The sequence below is a fragment of the Stylophora pistillata genome, chromosome 3 (assembly GCF_964205215.1).
Source record: "Stylophora pistillata chromosome 3, jaStyPist1.2, whole genome shotgun sequence".
Classification (NCBI taxonomy): domain Eukaryota; kingdom Metazoa; phylum Cnidaria; class Anthozoa; order Scleractinia; family Pocilloporidae; genus Stylophora; species Stylophora pistillata.
The window spans coordinates 15,270,495-15,289,774 of NC_142521.1; the positions used below are offsets into that span (position 1 = coordinate 15,270,495).

At 39.3% G+C, this 19,280-nt stretch overlaps 2 protein-coding genes across 5 annotated transcripts in view; both read left to right on the forward strand.

Moving 5' to 3' along the window:
- Positions 1–15,117, forward strand: part of LOC111318973 (uncharacterized) — a 43,528-nt gene extending 28,411 nt beyond the window's left edge. Inside the window, exons 1-6 of one of the 4 annotated variants that reach the window (XM_088753835.1) lie at positions 1,139–1,235; positions 3,601–3,677; positions 5,115–5,710; positions 6,814–7,068; positions 7,671–7,736; positions 7,941–15,117. In XM_088753835.1, the coding sequence (XP_088609961.1) occupies positions 3,652–3,677; positions 5,115–5,710; positions 6,814–7,068; positions 7,671–7,736; positions 7,941–13,549 (6,552 nt within the window). In that variant the 5' untranslated portion in view covers positions 1,139–1,235; positions 3,601–3,651 and the 3' untranslated portion in view covers positions 13,550–15,117. Of the gene's footprint in view, positions 1–1,138; positions 1,236–1,322; positions 1,344–3,600; positions 3,678–5,114; positions 5,711–6,813; positions 7,069–7,670; positions 7,737–7,940 lie in introns of those variants that run through there. The other 3 variants (XM_088753837.1, XM_088753838.1, XM_088753834.1) reach the window with 3 other exon arrangements.
- Positions 15,118–15,425: 308 nt separating this feature from the next.
- LOC148734697 (uncharacterized) lies at positions 15,426–18,977 on the forward strand. The gene has a single exon (XM_088753910.1). It carries the CDS (start codon positions 16,369–16,371, stop codon positions 17,119–17,121), a length of 753 nt encoding a protein of 250 aa, XP_088610036.1. The 5' UTR covers positions 15,426–16,368; the 3' UTR covers positions 17,122–18,977.
- Positions 18,978–19,280: the final 303 nt, after the last annotated feature.

Here is a 19,280-nt window from a genome sequence, read left to right on the forward strand (position 1 = left end):
ATATTGGACCGGCCGAGCAATTTGATTGGTTGATTTTAGTTATTGGCCCTCTGACTGCCCGAGTCGTGTAATAAAAGGTATTTATACAACCTATCTTTCACTACTGTAGTGCTGTATGGCATTATTCTGGAGCACGGAATTCTAATAAGCTAGAGATAGTAAATAAGCGAGTGCTTCGCCTAGTCCTCAGAGACAGATCAATTAAGTTCGTATTCAGCTTTACTGAACAGGCTTGATATGGTATCACTAAAAGATAAAAGAGTCCAGGACATATTAACTATGGTTTACAAATCACTTTACAACATGGCTCCTGGGTATATCACATCACTTCTCAAAGTGCGCAGTCAAAGTGCATATGATTTAAGGGGTAAAAGGAAATTACAGATACCAGCGGTGAAGACCACAACTTTTGGACTTCACTCTTTCAGGTATCTTGCTGCCTCTGCATGAAATAGCTTATCAGATGAATTAAGAATGTCAGACACTCTAGCAGCTTTTAAACGTGTCATTAGGAGTTCTAAATCTAGTGGAGATTAGTATATAATTATTAGCATTTTATATGAGGTTTTATATGAGTCTTTCGATTTCAAACCTATTGTCATTTGTTTGTAGTCATTTGTTTGTAGTTATATGTTCGGAGATACTAGCACATCTAGTGCTATTCATAAATCCGAATGGAAATAAAGTTTAGGTATGTATGTATATGTATGTAAAATATCACTGCTTTCATTGAATTTTTGGTGTGAATAGTAGTGTAACTAGGTTTATTTTAGTTACCCTTTCCTCGGGGTATAGTGCTGCTGCATTAGAAAGGAATACGCTTCCACATATTTTTTGGCCACTTCTAAAGAGTGGTTGTTTAGTGGTTTTTCGTATCTGGCGTAGCACAGACTATTTTTGTATAACCCTTATAAGTTTCAGTGAATACTTGCAGTACATAGCAGATTGTAGTAGGATGCGTATACTACAAGGCTGGCTGACTCATTCTAAATAAACTTTCACATTGAATATCTCGCCTGAGTGTAGTCAGAATAGCCACCTAGCGAGTCCATGCCGGTCCTTCTTTACCTTTAATTCTCTGATTGGCTAATAAACGATGAAGTTACGTCATCATTTACTCATGCGCGCAACCGTGAATCTTTCCCGGAAGTAGGTCGGGATTTAGATGATACGCAATCGAATATTTGCAAATCACGTTACAGAACAAGCAGTTAACAGATTAGGTAAGAGGAATGGTAAGTTCTTCACTGTGCGCTGTAAATAGCGATGTAAGATGTCCTAGAAATTAAACACAACTGCGAGAATATCGGGCGATTGAACCACAAGATTTTCACCGAATCAAGGTGCCAGTATTTCTGTTGTGTATGTGCGTACAATGTACAGCTTAGCTCTTGGTAATTAAACAATTACGCCGCATAAACCTTGCTGTGTAACTGAGATGTCATCCGGATTTGCTTCCGGATTTTGTTTTGCCTCACTTGAAAGAAGTTTAATCGTAGCCCCAGCACATGAATAACTTCGTTGTCAAACCAGTCCTTTTTCCCTAGAATTGTAAAGTGATGGTAGACATACGTCGCAAGAGCTACATTTTAAAAATCAGGATTTTTAGATCTAGACTGATCACTCACTGTTTGGGTTCTTATATTCTTAGATAAAGACATGTTACTTTAATTTGTAACATTACATTTCAAACTAGTAGTTTAAAGACATTCCTCAAATAAGGACACAAAAGCAAGAGAGAAGTTCACCCATCTCTGGCGTTTTCATATTTACTGAGATAATTATGATAGAATTTACGTATCCAAGAACTATGAATTAACAGCAGCAAATATGTATCTTATGTATTAACAGCTTCGGTTTGTATTCAAGCATTGTACTACTCATGCTGAGTGACTTAACTTCTTGAGTGATAAGTGGAAAGTGCAACTGTTCATGTGTTGTCTTCCAAGATCTTTGTGAAGCTTTGATACCGTTGATCCTTCATTCTTGCTAGTTAAGCTGGAGCATTATGGCATTTAAGTATTGCAAATGATTACATCAGGTTTGGATCCTTTCTATACACCAGAAATAATTAGTACCAGTTCAGATTACCAAACTGAAACATATCTTTGTTTGCCACAGGGGTCAGTGTTTGAACTACAGCTTTGTCATATTTATTTAGATAAATTTCTGAAATGCTCAAGTCTTCTTTAATTTTGGTGCAGTGTGTTCTTTACTCTTTGGACCGTTGACACAATAACACCGGGAAACCATCAATCACATGATTAACAAGTTTATATGAAGGAATTATTTGATCTGAAACATACAATTGTGCAATGTAATTATGAAGCATTTGGGTATTTATAACACCTATTATAAAAGTGGACAATGAACCAACAGTACAAGCTAAACTAATTGAGACTTACATCTGTCGCCAGTTTCCCATTAACATCATTTATCATTCTGAGTAACTCTTTAAAACTGGTAAGAACTGAATTGAACTGAAACCTTATGAACTTGGTACATGAAAGTAAACACAAATTTGTGTCAAAAGAAAGAACACTCTGTCAGCAAATAGCTGAAAATCAAATCAAATTTCAAGGTCCAGTATTAATACAAATGAGAAAAAGGAAAGCATATAATTATGTACACACTTTAAGTAGCAAGATTACAAGAGGCATTAAAGCAATACAAGTGAAATGCTATTTAGCCAAAACCATGCTTTTTATAATTGTGTTATTAACTTATTTATCCCTCCTTGGGGCAATACATGAAGTGTCACTCCTAGGCCTCTAATTATTCCATTGCCATACACATTGTAACTTTCTCAAAACCAGAGAGAAACTTTGAGCAGCTCTTCAAGGAATTTGGTATCGTTAAATTTGCCATGTACTCTTCATGTTTTAAAATCGTGAGGGTGTCGTCCCCATCACATTTTAAACATTTTCTTAGACAGAACAATCAATACATTGGTACAATTTTCCAATTGCTTTGGAAGCATTTTATTATGAAAATTTGCTTTAAAAAAAACTAGACAATGGCATGATTAATTTTCCAATGAGGCCTTAAACTGCAGTAAAAATTTAATATGAGCTTTCATTGATCCACAGCAATCACTCTGATGATTCCATGGATCAATAAAAGCTCTGAGACTAGTTTTTAATTTTTATAGTGTAGTTAAGGCTTCACTAAAATTTATTTTACCATTTTGAAAAGCTTTTAATGGACACCTATACAAAATAATTACCAAAGTAGAGATAATTTGACAGCTTCCTCCCAGAAACAAAAGTATGGAATCATAAAGGTGATACTCAGAAAACCATTTTGTTGTTATTTTGAAATCGAAATTACACATTTCCAAATGAGAAGTTGATGCTCTTAACACCAGAATAAAAATTAATAAAATTGGTATCTGGAGCGAAGAGACTTAATGCTTGAATGCAGATGTGATGCTTTTGAACTAGGGGAAAATTTTTCTTTTGCATACATTGCTCATTATGAACACAACAACTCCTAATAAGGTTTTCTTGTTTTACCTGGGGATTCATTTTAGAATATTTAGTCAGTTATCTGTAATAAATGGAACTCATTGATTATTTGTCCAATTTTTTTTCTGCACAGAGGCATGAAGTCCATTGTTTAGAGACAGTGACATGGTAGTTTAAGGAATTAATGGCATCAGCGGGGGGATCAGGAGGGTAAGAGAAGCTTAGTTTTCATTTTTTCAGAGGAATGAATATTAATCTTGATCTTGAGCAATATTTGTGTAAACATCCAGTCTTATTCTTAGGGACATCTACCATTGCACAGTACTCGGTATTGATATACTTTTGAATTTCCTTATTTTACTTAGCCCATATTTGCAGACTGAGAAGTTTTAGATCTAATGACCCTAATGGGGACTTCTGACTCAAAAGGTTGTGGGGAGTATAATTTACAATCGTCACATTTCGGAGGGTTGGAGGCACGGTGGCCTCATGGTTGGTGCGCTCAACCCCGGATCCAGAGGTCCAGGTTGGAGCCCCAGCTGGGGACATCATGTTCTGTTCTTAGGCAAGACACTTTACTCTCACAGTGCCTCTCTCCACCCAGGTGTAGAAATGGGTACCAGCGAATTTAATGCTGGGGATAACCCTGCAATGGACCAGTGTTCAATCTAGGGGGTAGAATTACGTACTCCTAGTCGTTTCAACTGCTACGGAAACCAGAGTCCTAGTCATTTCATGCTACGGAAACCGGAGTTAAGCGCCGGCCTGATGAGCCACGTGTCTCCTAAGTAGGCTTGACTTTTTTTACATTTGGGAGGATTAAGTTAATCAGTATCATGCAAGAACCCTCCTGCTGAATACTATTCCATTTTGAAAAAAGTATGGAGGAAATATAGGAACCTTACATATTGTCTTCTCCATGCAATGTTTCCACTGTTAGAAGGCCTGCTTAATAGAAGTCTCGCTGTTTTACAGCCATTGCCCTTCTCAGTTTAAGAATGCACCCTTTTCTAGACCACAGCTTAAGAATTTCTAAACGCTATGTAAGATTGAAATAGTTGCAAATTTGGCAGCACATAACCTTGTTCCTTTGCTTTTGTTTGGATGTTTCCCCCTTCCCCCTCTTCCCCCATTGATAACTTCAATTTCTTTTTACTCACTATTGTTATATGGCTGTGTCTGACAAGGAATGGGAACTACCGAATTCACAAATTTGATTGGCTGAAATCAATATTGAAAGCAGTCTTGATTTTCCCATCTAGACCAGCATCTAGACCGGTCTAGAAAAAAAAAGGTACAAAGAATATAAAAAATTGGCATACAAGACACAGCCATGTAATAAACATCTTATTAACGGAGCTAGGTTGGTCTGTATGAGAGAATCTTGACCTCGGTTGCTGGTACAGACCTCACTGCACTCGGTCTGGACTGGCGACCTCGTTCAACATTCTCCCATATGGACCTCCTGCTTGGTTAATAAGAACTAAGTACAAACTTCAAATGGATAAACCATTGTCTATGATAATCTGTCATTTCAATTAGAAGAATCACTTGTTTGATTAACTCTATGATTTTGCAGTTCAAAACCAACAATGCAAATTGAAATTCCATATCTCTTATTCTTAATTAAATTTTTTGAATTCATAGATCCACACTGCACAGTGTTACAGAAAACCAGAAGCGATGGGTGGTCTTTGGAATTGCACTGAGCAAAGTTCTAGTTCCCCAAATACGCCCTTTTGTAGAAACAGAAATCCAAAAGGAATATGTTAACCTTCGAACTGGTCATGGCATCCACGCTCAGAGCACATCTGGGCGTCTTAAGCATTGGCCAAACTTGTTGAAGTATGAGAACATCAATGGTAATGATACAATTCCTAAACTTGCTGGTGGAAGGTATGATTACTCCAAGTTTGACTGCCAAGTGATGTCACATGTTGACTTTGCTAAGTTATATGTGGAGAATCATATGGCTAAATTCAATGCATTTGATGAGCACTGTGATGCATCAGCCATACTTAGACTGCTTGGGAAAGTCCCAGTGTTCTCTGTTGATGTACAAAGTGCAGCTGGTGCTGTGAGAGAGGCTAGGAATGATTGGGCGCACTGTGTATTTGGTGATTGGGATCCTGTGAATTATCAACAAAAATTTGATGCCATGGAGAAGCTTGTCAACAAACTTGGCCTTCCTGGTTCCCTCACAAACGACCTTTTAAAAGAGCTGAAGGAATGGGAGACAAAAGGTATGTTCTTTCATTAAGTTACATTTATTTTCAGTAATTTTTATATTATCAGTGGACATGAGTTTAGAGATGCACAATGTTTTAACATTTTCATGGTGTCGTTTTCAAGCAAAATTAAAAAAAAAACACCTAAGTTAATTAGGTCAGGTCTTAATAAATACTTCTGTACCTTTGGTTCATATGCTTCTGATAGTAGAGAAGCAGAGCTATGTTCACTGGTTTCCTTTACACCATCATTGTCAGTGGGGGTTCTGGATTTGGAATTTGTCAGTTGACAGTGATAACATTATGACATATTTGAAACTTTGTGCATTTTTATTTTTTCATGTTTTTGTCATGGTAATTAAAGAGGACTGAGTTTGAGTTCCACATCCCAGATTGGAAGGGAAGTTAATTACATTGTGTCTGAGTCTTTAAGATTTTTTTTTTTGTCAGGCGTTGTTTCCTTGTTACTAAACCATTTTTTTAAAGAAATATTACCAGTTTGTATTATTTGAAATGCTGAGGTGTGGACAAAAGCTTGATCTCAAAAGGTAGCGGACCTGGAAGTAAGTTGTCTCCAAGGGTAGGAGAAGGTTATCAGGTTGATAATATGGGCGGGAGATTATCTTCCTTGCCTCAAGTGGGTTCTTCCTTCAGTCCCCTCATAAACGTATTCAATGCGCTACTTTGGGCTTTGTTTGAAAGTGGATCAGTGAGAATAAAGTGACATCTTTTAGGATCAAAAAAGAAAAATTTACAGATATACCAAGACAAAAATAACGCCAGTACTTATTGCTGTCTGACGTAACGACGAGGTGAATTTGGGATTTGATTTATGAAGGCTTAGGATACTGTTAGATGACATTGAGCTGTCTTCTTGACTTAAATCTTTCCTCTTTCTATCCACAGTTCTCATAGCTTAATTTAGTTATCTCACTTTTTTATTCTGGGAATGAGGAGGAATTTATTGACAATAGTGTCGAATATTAATGCTCAATGCACAGCAGTTCCTTGCACCCTCCTCGTCCACTAAATGAAAAAGGGAATATGATCATTGTTTAAGATCGTTGCCAAGTTATAAATTGAAACTAAAAATCTCGTTAATTTAACTTTTATTTCAGGCACAATTCTTTGTAGCAACGCAACCATGGACCCTGATTTGTTGAAGTTGGTGCAGCAACACGTTCATGATCTGATGATAGGTGTAGAAAAGCTGTCGTTTGAAGTGCAAGAGGACAGAGAACGTGTTTCGCTGACACTAGAGGAACTTCAAACAAGACTTGATCAGATGCAGCTCGAGCAAGGAACCATAACACAAGATCTTTCACAGAAAATCGAGTGCGTGGAGCAACGAGTCTCACAGCTGGAAAATCAAGGTAAGAAAAGTGAAAACATACAAAAGTGTGAATTAAGGAAGATGTTATTCGTCCGGTCATGGGCTTGCTAATATTGACAGACGAATATGATTTGGCATTATTTATTTGCGTCCAAAATAGTAACACAATGATCCCGTCTGTACACTGATTTTTTTACCTCTATGCATCGTCTCAAATTTTTTAATTCATAGGCGTAAGCGTACATAAACTTGAATCAAACTCTCAAAATTTTTTTCCGGAAATAAGAATGTCGTGATTAAACCCGTACAGTTACACACGTCGTTTAAGTAAAAAAAAAACGGGATGAACAAAAATCTCCCTGTGAAAGCCGCACGGTAAGGCGCAAGAAGGCCCAGAAAAAGGGCTGCGAGTCACCTAAAAGACAAGAAATAAAGAGAAAAATCTACGATCGTATGATAAAATGTATACTGTTTAAGGTCGCGCCGAGGCGGACGCAAAAGTCCGTAGTTCTCAGTCGTGGAGAACAAATCGAATCGAGCCAAATATTTACCATCCAGCCATCCCACTCAGTTAAAAACAACACGATGATATTCTTTCAAGGTATAAAACTGGAATGCCGCACATGTCGTTTCTCTTTTTAGAGGCCAGCAGTCTTAAAAGTTCAACGGATGTGATGTCTCATCAATGCCACAGTACAGTGTCTGCGGGTGGGTATTTTTCGGGTCCCTCGTTAGATCGTATGGAGAACAAAAGCACTCAAAATAGCAATGATGGCTTTATCACTGAGTGATACAACGCCAATGGTTTCTGAACATGGAGATCGAGCAATTGATATGATTCTCCCTATTATCCAGCTATAAATAGTATCAAAATTAAAAAAATAATGTTTATCAATTTTGCCTTACTTGCAGAGATTTCTGTGTTTGACGCTGATATCACATTTTTTTCCAACCGGCACGACCCAGATACGAGACAGTGGTTCTTTGATGATTTTAACGCTTGGTTCCGTGATCCTGGAGACTCCCGAGCTTATGTTCTACTTGGCGACCCAGGAGTCGGTAAAAGTGTCATAGCCGGAGCCCTGGCACAGCGAATGAGAGAGAGTGGACAGTTAGGTGCTGCATACTTTTGCCGTCACGACGATGGTACCAGAAACGATCCCAGGTATCTCCTTGGAACTGTTGCCCATCAATTGTGCGCTTGTAATGATAAGTATAAAGAAATTGTAGGGGGAGAGTATGGGGTAAAAATGCTATTGGGTAATTCTAAACTCGGCGTAAAGGAACTGTTTACAAAACTGCTAGATGAACCGTTAAGTAAGAGTAAGCCCTGCCATCAGAAATTGTTAGTCATAATTGACGCCTTGGATGAAACAGACTACGAGTCCAGAGAAGATTTTCTTGATCTTATTCAACACCGTTTCCCCATGCTGCCCGAATGGCTTGTGTTCTTTGTCACCAGTCGCCCTGAAGATTCTGTTCGATCCAGACTAAAGAGATACAACCCCTGTATTAAAATTTGCGCCGGTACCAGCGAACAGCAGAACTTTTATCAGCAGCATGAGCAAGATATCCAAAACTTTTTGAAAAAGAGGATTGGTAGTTATGTTACTATCTCGGTTGACGATATTTCCCAAAAATGTGACGGATTATTCTTGTACGCACACTACATTGTAAAAGAATTGGAAGATGCTATTGTCTCTGGTAAGGAAATCAGTAATTTAAACAATTTTTTTCCGGGAGACATTGAGGAATTTTTTCGGAAGAATTTTCGACGCGTCTATGACAACGTAGGAGAGAATATCTTCAAGAAGCTGTTTGGTTGTGCCATCGTGGCCCCATCTCCGCTTCCTGTTTCGGTTATTTCGTTCATCCTAAACAAGGAAAACTCAAAACTTGATAAGCAACAAGTGATCGATGCTGTATCGCAATTTTTGGTGTTACGAACTCCTGATCAGACGTTAACTTTCCTACACAATCTGGTTCCAGCCTGGTTGACAAACGACACAAAGGCTCCACGCAAACTATTCATTTGTAGCGAGATGGCTGGTGGGTATCTTAGAGAAGTTGTTGTTGAGATTCTCTCTTCAATTGTCGAAGAATCACTTTCACCCTGCACATTCATAGACGTTAAGTTGGAGGACTATGTAATGCGCGTTGCGGTTCGCTTCTTGTTTCACTTTAGAGGAAAAGATTGGCTGGAGCTTATGTTTACATGTTTAACAAATTATCATTTCATAGAGAGAAGACTGCTCTCTGGAAAAATCGAGATTTTTCATCTCCTTCAAGATTTGAAGCTTATCAGTGGCTGCCTGGATGTAGATGATAAAAAGAAACAAGATCTCCTTCAAGAGATTGCACAGGTACTTTCATCAAATGCCTTTGTTCTTCCTCAATGCCCACAACTTTTGCACTCCTGTTTACAAAGGGCCTCCAACGCCGTTCGAGAAACTTTTCTGCTTGACAAACTGCCAGTCCCTTGGTTAAAATGCACGGTTTTTGCTCTCCCAGACCCTGCAATCGCTGATATGAATTGTTTTGCCACATCATCTGATAAGATGACAATTGTTGGGGCCAAGGGTCGGACACTTCTGTTGTTTGATGCAAAAAGAGCACAAAGAGTAGATGGCCCTTTCGAAATAAGCGAACGGATCATCCATAATATCAGTCACTTGGAGTATTCTCGTGACAACAAGTTCATTTTTTTTGGTCGGCTTGACAAGTGGTTTTCTGTTGAGCGAAAATGCGTTGAGGATTTTCCTCATTTTAATTGGAATTCAACGGTTTACCAGTGGGGCTTCCCTACTCGTGATGGAGAATCCATTGTAGTTAAAAGAAACGTAGAGAGTTTTGTATGTCCTAGTTCAGAAAATACTTGCGTTTGCAACTTTCTTGCTCTGTGGGCTGTTAAGGAGATTGAAGAGAGCCGTGATGATGTTACGAGTCTTAATATGGAATTAGCGGTCGAGGGACCAATAAAATGCCTGCTTAAATGTCTCTCATTCAAGACAAACCTAGTTGAGCCTCATGTGAAGCCAAAATGTCCGCTAGGTTTGTGCCGTATTTGTCTTGGATTAAGTTTACTTACAGACAAAGGGTACAAAGAGGCATCCCTAACAGCGGTTCGTCGAGAAATCATAAATATTTACCCATTTGTATTCCCATGCCAGATTTGGGATCTTAAGACTGGAAGGCCCGTGTTGGAACGTGCGTTGATGCGGGATGTTCAGCTGGAGTCGTTTACTTACGTCTGTCATGTCTCGTGTTTTTTAAACAGATGGGCAATGGAAATAGCGTGCTCTGATTTTTCAGTTTGTAACATTGCCATAATAACAGCTATTCGATACTTAGAGGGACGTTTGAGCCTCATACTTCAGCGGGAACCACCCATGGATTTGAAGCCAGCACAGATTCCACGCCTCAAGGACGATCGTACCGACAAAGTGGAGGACCTACTAGAAGATCTGCTGGAGAGAGACATGGTTCTGGGGTTGACTGAAGAGCTAAAGTGGAAAGTGAACCTCAGCATTGAAAGTGTACTGAGACGAATGAAAGAGTTTGAGAATGTGACTGTTGAGCATAAGGTGAAGAGCATAGTAAAAACAAACTTTGAGCTGAAGGATGAGCTGGAGAGCTGGCAGAGAGCAGTACTCCGGGAAGAGAGAGAACTGAAGCAAGAAAAACTAGAGTATGAGGTAAAGAGTAAATTTAAACAAGTAATGGATCTGAGGAAGAAGTTGAAGGCCGAACTAGGGCACGCATCGAAGGATGAGATAGTTTTTCTAGTACGTTTGAAGAGGGCACTGATTCTTGATGTGGCGTTTATACGAGAATGTATGGCGGGGCTGGAGGAAAAACTGAGCTTGGAGGTGAAGCACTTGGAACCAAAGTTAAGGGGAGAAGTGGAGTTGTTACTACAACGAGGGCGCGTGCCAGAGTATGAATTGATTGGAAGAAACCCAGGTCTGGAAATCGATCAACCGGAGGTGAAGCTGAAAAAAGGGCTGAAGTTGCCAGTTGATCGAGTGCATGAGTTACAGAATAAGATAGCTTGTATAGAGGAACTAGTGCGGATTCTGGAAACCGGACACCGGAGACAGGAGCTCGATCAAGAGGAGTCGAATTTCAAACAGAAGCTGGAGTTCCTACTTGAACGAGAGCGTGGGTCACCACATGAAATGCAGTACAGAGATTACCAGGTGCTGAAGTTTGTACTCGATCAAGAACGTCGGTGGAAGGGAGAGCTGCAGGAGCGTAAAGAGAACCCAGTTGCTTTTCTGATTGAACGCAACCGTGAGCTAGAGCATAAGCGAAAAGACGTACATGTAAACCGTGAGCAGGAACTGGGGAGAGAATGGATAGCTGAAACCTGGAAAGCATGGACGTTGCTATCTAAATGTGAGGGTGAGCTGACTAGTACAGAATTGGCGTGGGTGAGAAACCGATTCCATGAGCTCGAGCAGCTTGAGGTAAATCTGACAGCTGAGGAGGAGCTTGAGAGCTTACTTATAAAAGAAGGAAGACTGTATGATGAAGTGACCTCTAATAGTGAACCAAGTGTAAGACAGTTTGATCGGATAATGGAAGGCCTAGTGGATGATTTCCAACTGTCCCAGATATTTTCAACAACTGAGGGAAAATTTAAATCCTATCAACTGCCTACGGAGGATTTGATAGGATTTTTCTATGGAAGTAAACAAAGGGAAATAGAGGAATCGAAGAAAAAGCTCGAGACTTTAAAAGAGAGGAAACCAGAGCTTATACATGAGATGGAGATGGAACTAAATAGAAAGAGAGACCATGAGGTCAAAGGTGCGCAATGTTGGACGGCATGGGTGGAAAATGAGCTTATGCCCCAAGGTAGAGAGAATTTGATGATGAAGAAATACCGCTGGCTGAGGCTGAATATGTTGACAAGCAAACTAAAAAAGCAACTCGAACAAGGGCTTGAACGTGAGCTGGATCGAGTCCGAAACACTTCTATGGCTTATAGCGCGAGGAGTCGAGAGTATGGGAGAGGGATTGGAAATGGAGTATGGGAGCTATATCTCAGAGTATTGGAGAAAGAAATTATGGAGATGAACCCTTACTTGGTTGGAGAGTTCTTACACGGATCATTTAAGTATGAGGAGTACACGAATTTTCTAGAAGGACTTCACGATGTTGAAAGTATAGTCAACGAAGATATTCTCATTTGCCATTCACCAGGAGGAAAATGGGTGCTAGAGGCCAATGGTTTTCAAAAAAATCATATCTTGCGAAAAAGAAATGGAGAGCTCTCCTGTGACCATGAAACGCCTCAACGTGCTATTGAAAAGGTCACGCACTTCTCATTTACAAATGATGACTCCTATTTGGTTTATTTGACCGATAATGGTTTGCTGCACGCTTTGTCCCTCGACACAGGTACCGTGTTAACCAGTGTGTCCAACAATAACGTCGTTTATTTCACATGGCAATGCGAGTGTGGCTATTTCTTTCGCAGCGACACAGAAGAAAAAGCCATTCTTTTTTCGGATCTATTTAGCCCTTTCAAGTTTATTCCGGCATCACTAGTAGAGTTGGCTGTGCCGGAAAAAACGATCGCAGCAGTCTTTTACTCAACTAATACAGTTTTAGCTGTTAGTTCTGATTTGAAGGTTTCCTTTTGGCAGACCCCTGAAGCTAAAGATGGCTTCAGCTTCAGCTTCATTTCCCAGTTTCTTCTCGACAGGCCTGGCTTAGAAGTGAAGAATTGTGCGCTTTCTCCAAATGGACAGCATATTGCCATTAACCAAGGAAGCAGGTTAATGCTATATACCGTTAAAGATTTTAGCCTTGCGGAGACTGACACAGTATTCATAGAAGAATTTGGCTACACGGTTTCGTGCATTGCATTTTCAGGCGACAGTGCCTCACTTCTCCTTTGTATCCAGGCTTTTCGAAGCTTTACGCGTGGCGATGTGTGGGACGTTGTGGGGAAGTTCGTGTCGAGTAGTGTGAAGTCACAGAAATTGGTTGCTGTTGAATGTTGTCGCCTTTCATCTGACAAGCAAGAGGTTATTTTATGCGGTCAGTATCAGATTGAGATTTGGAAATATGGCGAAAGCTCTTGTCACTTATTGACGACAATCCATGTAGAAAACATTCACCACTCTCTTAGGTTCAGTCAATGTATTGTTTCGTCAGACAACCAGCTTCTAGTTTGTTGCATCGGGAATACAATTCTTATTTATCGTCGCAATGCATCAAATGTCAACTCCTCCAAGAGAGTCCTCCACGGCCATCTCTGTAAAGTAGAGTTTTGTCGGTTTCTTAAGGAAAATCGTTATCTCATTTCGTATGGTATCGATGGCAAGGTTTTCCTCTGGGATACAAGTGTACAAGAGGACAGATGTAAAGCGGTTGGATTCACAAAGATTCCAGTGGACACCGTCGTATGTATGGCAGTGTCACCGGATGAAGAGAAAATTGTTTGCTTTTCGTCTATAAATTTGATGTGCTTGGTAAAACTCTGCAACCTGAAAAGCTTTTCCCAGTAGTGGATATGGTGTGATCGAGTGGTTCAGGGCCTGGAGGACGGAAATTAGTAAATAGTTGCTCAAAACATCGAAATCAGGATCGACCTGCTTTCACATGTGCCATCATCAAGGATCTGAGACATTCGTGAGATCGGGTTAAATGACTATTGAAAATGAATCTCCAATAACGAAATTCAAAGCAATATTGAACTAATGAAAACATTGCTCGTTATTTGAGCGGAGATCTTTCACCATGTCCAACGTAAGAATGACTGAAGGTTCCCTTTGAACGTCTGCGCAAATTTAGTGTTTAAACAAAAAAACGTAAAAAGTTTTGGTTAAGTGTTGTTTTTCGACATAAAACAGTATAGGTCCCGATTGTCCCTGCTGTTGTAAAGGTGAAAATTGTAGAACCCTTTTCTGCGATGTTTTATTATTTACAATTTCGCACAACATCCAAAACGTTGCGATAGCCTTTTAATTATGTCACTCAAGTCATGGAGGTGGTGATCTTTTCAATGAACTATTAATTGCGTAACATCCAGAAAACTCCAAAAGAGTAAAATCGTAGAGACAGCGCCACTGTCCCGTTAGTAAACAAAAGATCTTAGGTCGCGAGAGAATTAAAAACCCAACAGGAAAGACTACAAGAGGAATTTTAAGGTTCAACAACATGCAAAGAACACATTCTTGAAGGGCAGCTTGAAGTTACTGGTGAAAAGTTCAAAGGAAATTTCTCTTGGACTCAACTTTGGTCTTTAGCACCCAAGGACACTTAGTTTGTTCCAAGGTTTTGAAGACATATACAGGCGTTTTTCAGGTTAACCAAATAGGTTTAGAGTCTGTATCAATATGATGTAGTTCCCCTCACGACATTTAAAGGTTTAATTTTAAACGAAGTGTGAGATGTATTGGAAACATAATGCTAATTACTGAAGCGTGATATGATGTAATTGCAGAGTATTCATTGGCTGAGTCAAATTGAGTTACGCGCCGTTAGTATTGGATCTGAGCCAGAAGGCCCTTGTACGATATTTTGTAGTATGTTTCGGTCTCAAACCTCTTTCAATCACGCCGGTTTGTTGTGTGATGGTAGATAGCCAGATGGGGAATTTGAGCTTCGCGGGTTATTTACCATCTCTAAACCAGCTTGCGTAAGTGGAGTGAGGTAACATACTAGGTAGTCTGTGCGGAACGGCATATATGTGAGATATATTTTCCGTAGTATAACCGTTATAATATCAAAGTGCTCTAGAATAGTAATCGTTAGGTATCGAGTTAAATGCTGAATTTGTATCTCAAGTTTTGATAGCAGGTGCGCATGCGCAGCTCATGTGCCGTAATTTGTTTCTTCATTTGATTCTTACCTGAGCGACTCTGAAAAGTCTACTTTACATACTGGTAATGAAACAAATGTGTTCGAAGATAATATTACGAGATACGTTAACAATAGACTTAGATAGTCTTTATGTTATATACTTTTTTATAAATCATGTACTTCATGACAAAATGCTTTCTTAGGAGTACACTACTCAATTTCCAGGTTGCGTTAGGTTCATGGCAGAAGTAAAAGTTGCCTTGCTAGCAAATTTGTCTCAGTCATATTTGTCTCTTTAAAAGTTCCACGGCGTAATCTTCAATTTTTATTATTGTTTTTTCATGATTTCAAAGCTCCTTTTTCTATATATATATATTTTCCTGCTGATATTGATTGAGAAGGTTTCCTTTTTTCCACATTATTCGTAATACTTACATAACTGACAATCATGAGCAGAGAAAAATTGAACACTGCACTCCTTTTATTTCCTTCCCAAAATCGATCCTTCCGCTTTTCCTTCCAGGCACTTCTGTCTGTTATATCCGTGTTTGAAGACAATTCTGACGAGATAATCAGTAGACCACGGAACAATCCTGCATTAGCGCATAGGTCGCAAATGGAGACAGATGATCAGGGGCCGGAGGGCTGTAACTGCAGTCACACCCAAGGCACTAGAACACCCGACTAACCTGCCCAACCCGCAACCCAGCCACGAGCCCCGCGCGCCAAGCACCCGTCACACCGGAGCCCGAGGCTTAGTGGAAGAAATATAAAGAAACAAACAAATACATAAGTGAATAATATGTAAGACGGCCAAAACGGTCGACGTAAGAACAAAAGATCCGAGGGAAGATTTACAAGTTTATTACACAGCAAATAAATGCAACGGTACAATAAAAAAACGGGAACGAGTGACACTAAACAATAAATAAGAAAACAAAGCTCCAATGAGCTAAATGATGTAACAAGATTAAAATGAATTAGGAGAGAGTACTTAACACTAAAGGATAACCTACAGACAGAGATAATTCAGTAAAGAAAGAAACAAACAAAGTACTTGAAAACAGGAAATTGTGTGACAGAAACTATCAAAAATAGTGATTGCTACACCAGGCATGAATTCAACAAAGACTACGAGCTAGGCTTAATATTACAACTTGAGCTAATACAGTATAAAACAGTGAAAGGGGAAAATGAAGTTACTAGTGTAATGAACCCATAATTTGGTTCTGAAAACACAGGAATCATAGCAATCAATGAACTGGAAGCAGGTAAGCAAAATATTACAGCTGCTAATACGAAAACAATTGCAGTCTATATAGCAGAGAAATTACATGCTGTGTGACAAAGGTCAGAGTAGATAAATAAGATACAGTAGTAAGATAAAAGGAGTATGTGGCTAAACTAAGCAAATTCTAACCCGAAAATCACGTCTCTTCTCGACACTTCTGGCTTACAAGTGAAGAATTGTGCACTTTCTCCAGACCGACAGCATATTGCCATTCACCAAGGAAGCAAATTAATGCTATATACCTTTACAGATTTTAGCCTTGCGCAGACCTGTACAGTCTTTGTAGAAGGATTAGGTTACACGATTTCGTCCTTTACATTTTCAGAGGACAGTGCCTCACTTCTCTTTTGTATCCAGGCTTTGCAAAGCTTTACGCGTGGTGATGTATGGGACGTTGTGGGAAAGTTCGTATCGAGCAGCGTGAAGTCACAGAAATTGACCGCTGTTGAATGTTGTTGCCTTTCATCTGGCAAACAAGATGTTATGCTGTGCGGTAAGTATCAGATTGAGATCTGGAAATATGGTGAAAGCTCTTGTCACTTATTGACGACACTTCATGTAGCGATGATGTACCACTCTCTTAGGTTCAGTCAATATAGTGTTTCGTCAGACAACCAGCTTCTTGTTTGTTGCATCGCGAACACAATTCTCATATATCGTCGAAATGCATCAAATGTCAATTCCTCCAAGAGAGTCCTCCACGGCCATCTAGGTAGAGTAGAGTTTTGTAGGTTTCTTAAGGAAAATCGTTATCTTATTTCCTATGGTATCGATGGCATGGTTTTCCTCTGGGATATAATCGAGTGTAAAGCGGTTGGATTCACAAATATTCCACTGGACACCGTCGCATGTATGGCTGTGTCCCCGGATGGAAAAAAAATTGTTTGCTATTCATCCACCAACTTGATGTGCTTGGTGAAACTCTGCAAACTGGAAACCCTCCCCATTAGCGTATACGCTGTGGTGGATTGGTTCAGGGCCTAGTTATCGGAATGTCGTAGATAGTTGCTCAACAAATCGAAACCAGCATCGACCTGCTTTTACATATGCCATCATTCAGGATCCGTGAGACCCGGGAGATAGGGTTCAATGACTGTATTAATTTTTTAATTCCATTTACGAAACTCATAGCAATGTATAACCGGGCCAATGCAAACATTGTTCTTTGTTTGAGTGGAGTTCGTCCACCATGTCCAGGGTAAAATGACTGAAGGTTTCCTTTGAACATCTGCGCGAATTTAGTATAACAAGAAGAAAAGTAAAAAATTTTTGATAATTGTTGTTTTTCGACATAAAAAAGCATCTACCGATTATCCTTGATGTTGTCAGGAAGAATGTTGTGGAACCCTTTTCTGCAATGATTTATGATTTTACAATTTCGCACAACTTCCAAAACGTTAGAATAACCTTGTTACAATGTCACTCAAGCCATGGAGTTTTAATGATCTTTTCAATGAACTATTCATAAGGTAAAATCCAGAAAACTCCGAAAGATGTCCCTCAAAATCGTGGAGACAGCGCTACTATTTACCTCTCTTGAATATATACACAAAAGGTCTTGTCAAAAAAGAATTAGAAATCCAACTGAAAGACTACAACAATTGAAAGGTTCAGCAACACGCAAAGAACACATTCCTGAAAGGCAGCTCGGTGAAAAATTCAAAGTAAATTTCTTCTTCACTCGCATTTGGTCTTTAACACCCAAGGGCACTTAGGTTGTTCCAAGTTTTTAAAAGACCTACGAAGGCGTTTTTCAGGGTATGTATATTTCATATTAATTTCATATTAATATTTCATATTAATGTAGTGTCTGTCAATATGATGTAGTTCCCTTCAAGACAGTTAAGGGTTTAATTTTACTAGTTCAAATTGGTTAAATGAAAGTAGTTCCCAAACGGGTATTATATAATCCAATTTCTATCATCAGCAAGAGGCTGGAAAACGTTTCCAATGATGATTTTAGAATATTAAGCAAGCCAAAAAAGGTTAGAATTGTAGATTGTGGTTTTAAATATCTTTATCAAGTTGATTGCATTATTACGCTCTAGTAAGAAAACTTCAACGAACAGTTGAAATATAGTATGTGATGTATTAGAAACATGATGCTAATTACCGAAGCATGATATGATGCAGTTCCAGAGCATTCATTGGCTGTGTAAAATTGATTTATGTGCCGTTAGGATCAAATCTGAGCCAGAAGGCGCTTGTGTGCTATTTTGTCATGTTTCGGTCTTTAAGTTCTTTCAATCACGCGCCGGTTTGTCATTTGACGGTAGACAGCCAGATGGGGGATGGAGTTTCGAGGGAATTATGTACCATCTCTAAACCAGCGAGCGTACGTAAGATAAGGCAACGTGCTAGGTAGTCTGCTTGGGACGGCATATATGAGAGACATGTTTTCCGTAGTACAATCGACGTACTATTAAATTGGGATTATTTTTATCAAATGGGATTATTTTTATCAACCAAAGTCTTTCTCGAATAGTATTCGTTAGGTCTAGAGTTAAGGTCTGAAATGAATTTGTAGCATCTCAATTTTTGATAACAGGTGTGCATGCGCAGTTCGTGTGCCGTACTTTGTTTCTTTATCGTTTTTCTTACCTGAGTGGTTTTGAAAAGTTAACATACTTACTAGCAGTGAAACAAAAGTGTTTGAAGACAATATCACAAGATACGTAAACTACGGACTTAGATAGTATCTTTTTTTATATACTTTTATTATGAATTATGTACCTTGTGACAAAGTGCTTTCATTGGACTAATATATTCAATTTCCTTGTTGCTGGATTAGTGCAGTACATTAGGTTCATTGCGGAAGTAAAAGTTGCCTTGTTAGCAAATTTGTCTGAGTCTCGCCTGCTATATCCGTGTACGAATACAATACTGAAGAGGTAATCATTAAACCACCGAGGTCTCAAATATCCTCTTACGAAGCCCTTTCTCTTACAATGTCCTTTCTCGAGCGCCGCTTTTAGTTAAGGAGGTCCTTTAAATACAAGGCAAACCCACAGAGGGTTCATTTTTCAGAGCTTAAGGTGAAGTAGATAGAGCAACTGAGGGTGATGTGACGTAGCCATGACATACTACCGATCCGTTGTAAACTGCTACTAAAATGGCAAATTTGCATACCTGGCGCAGTGGCT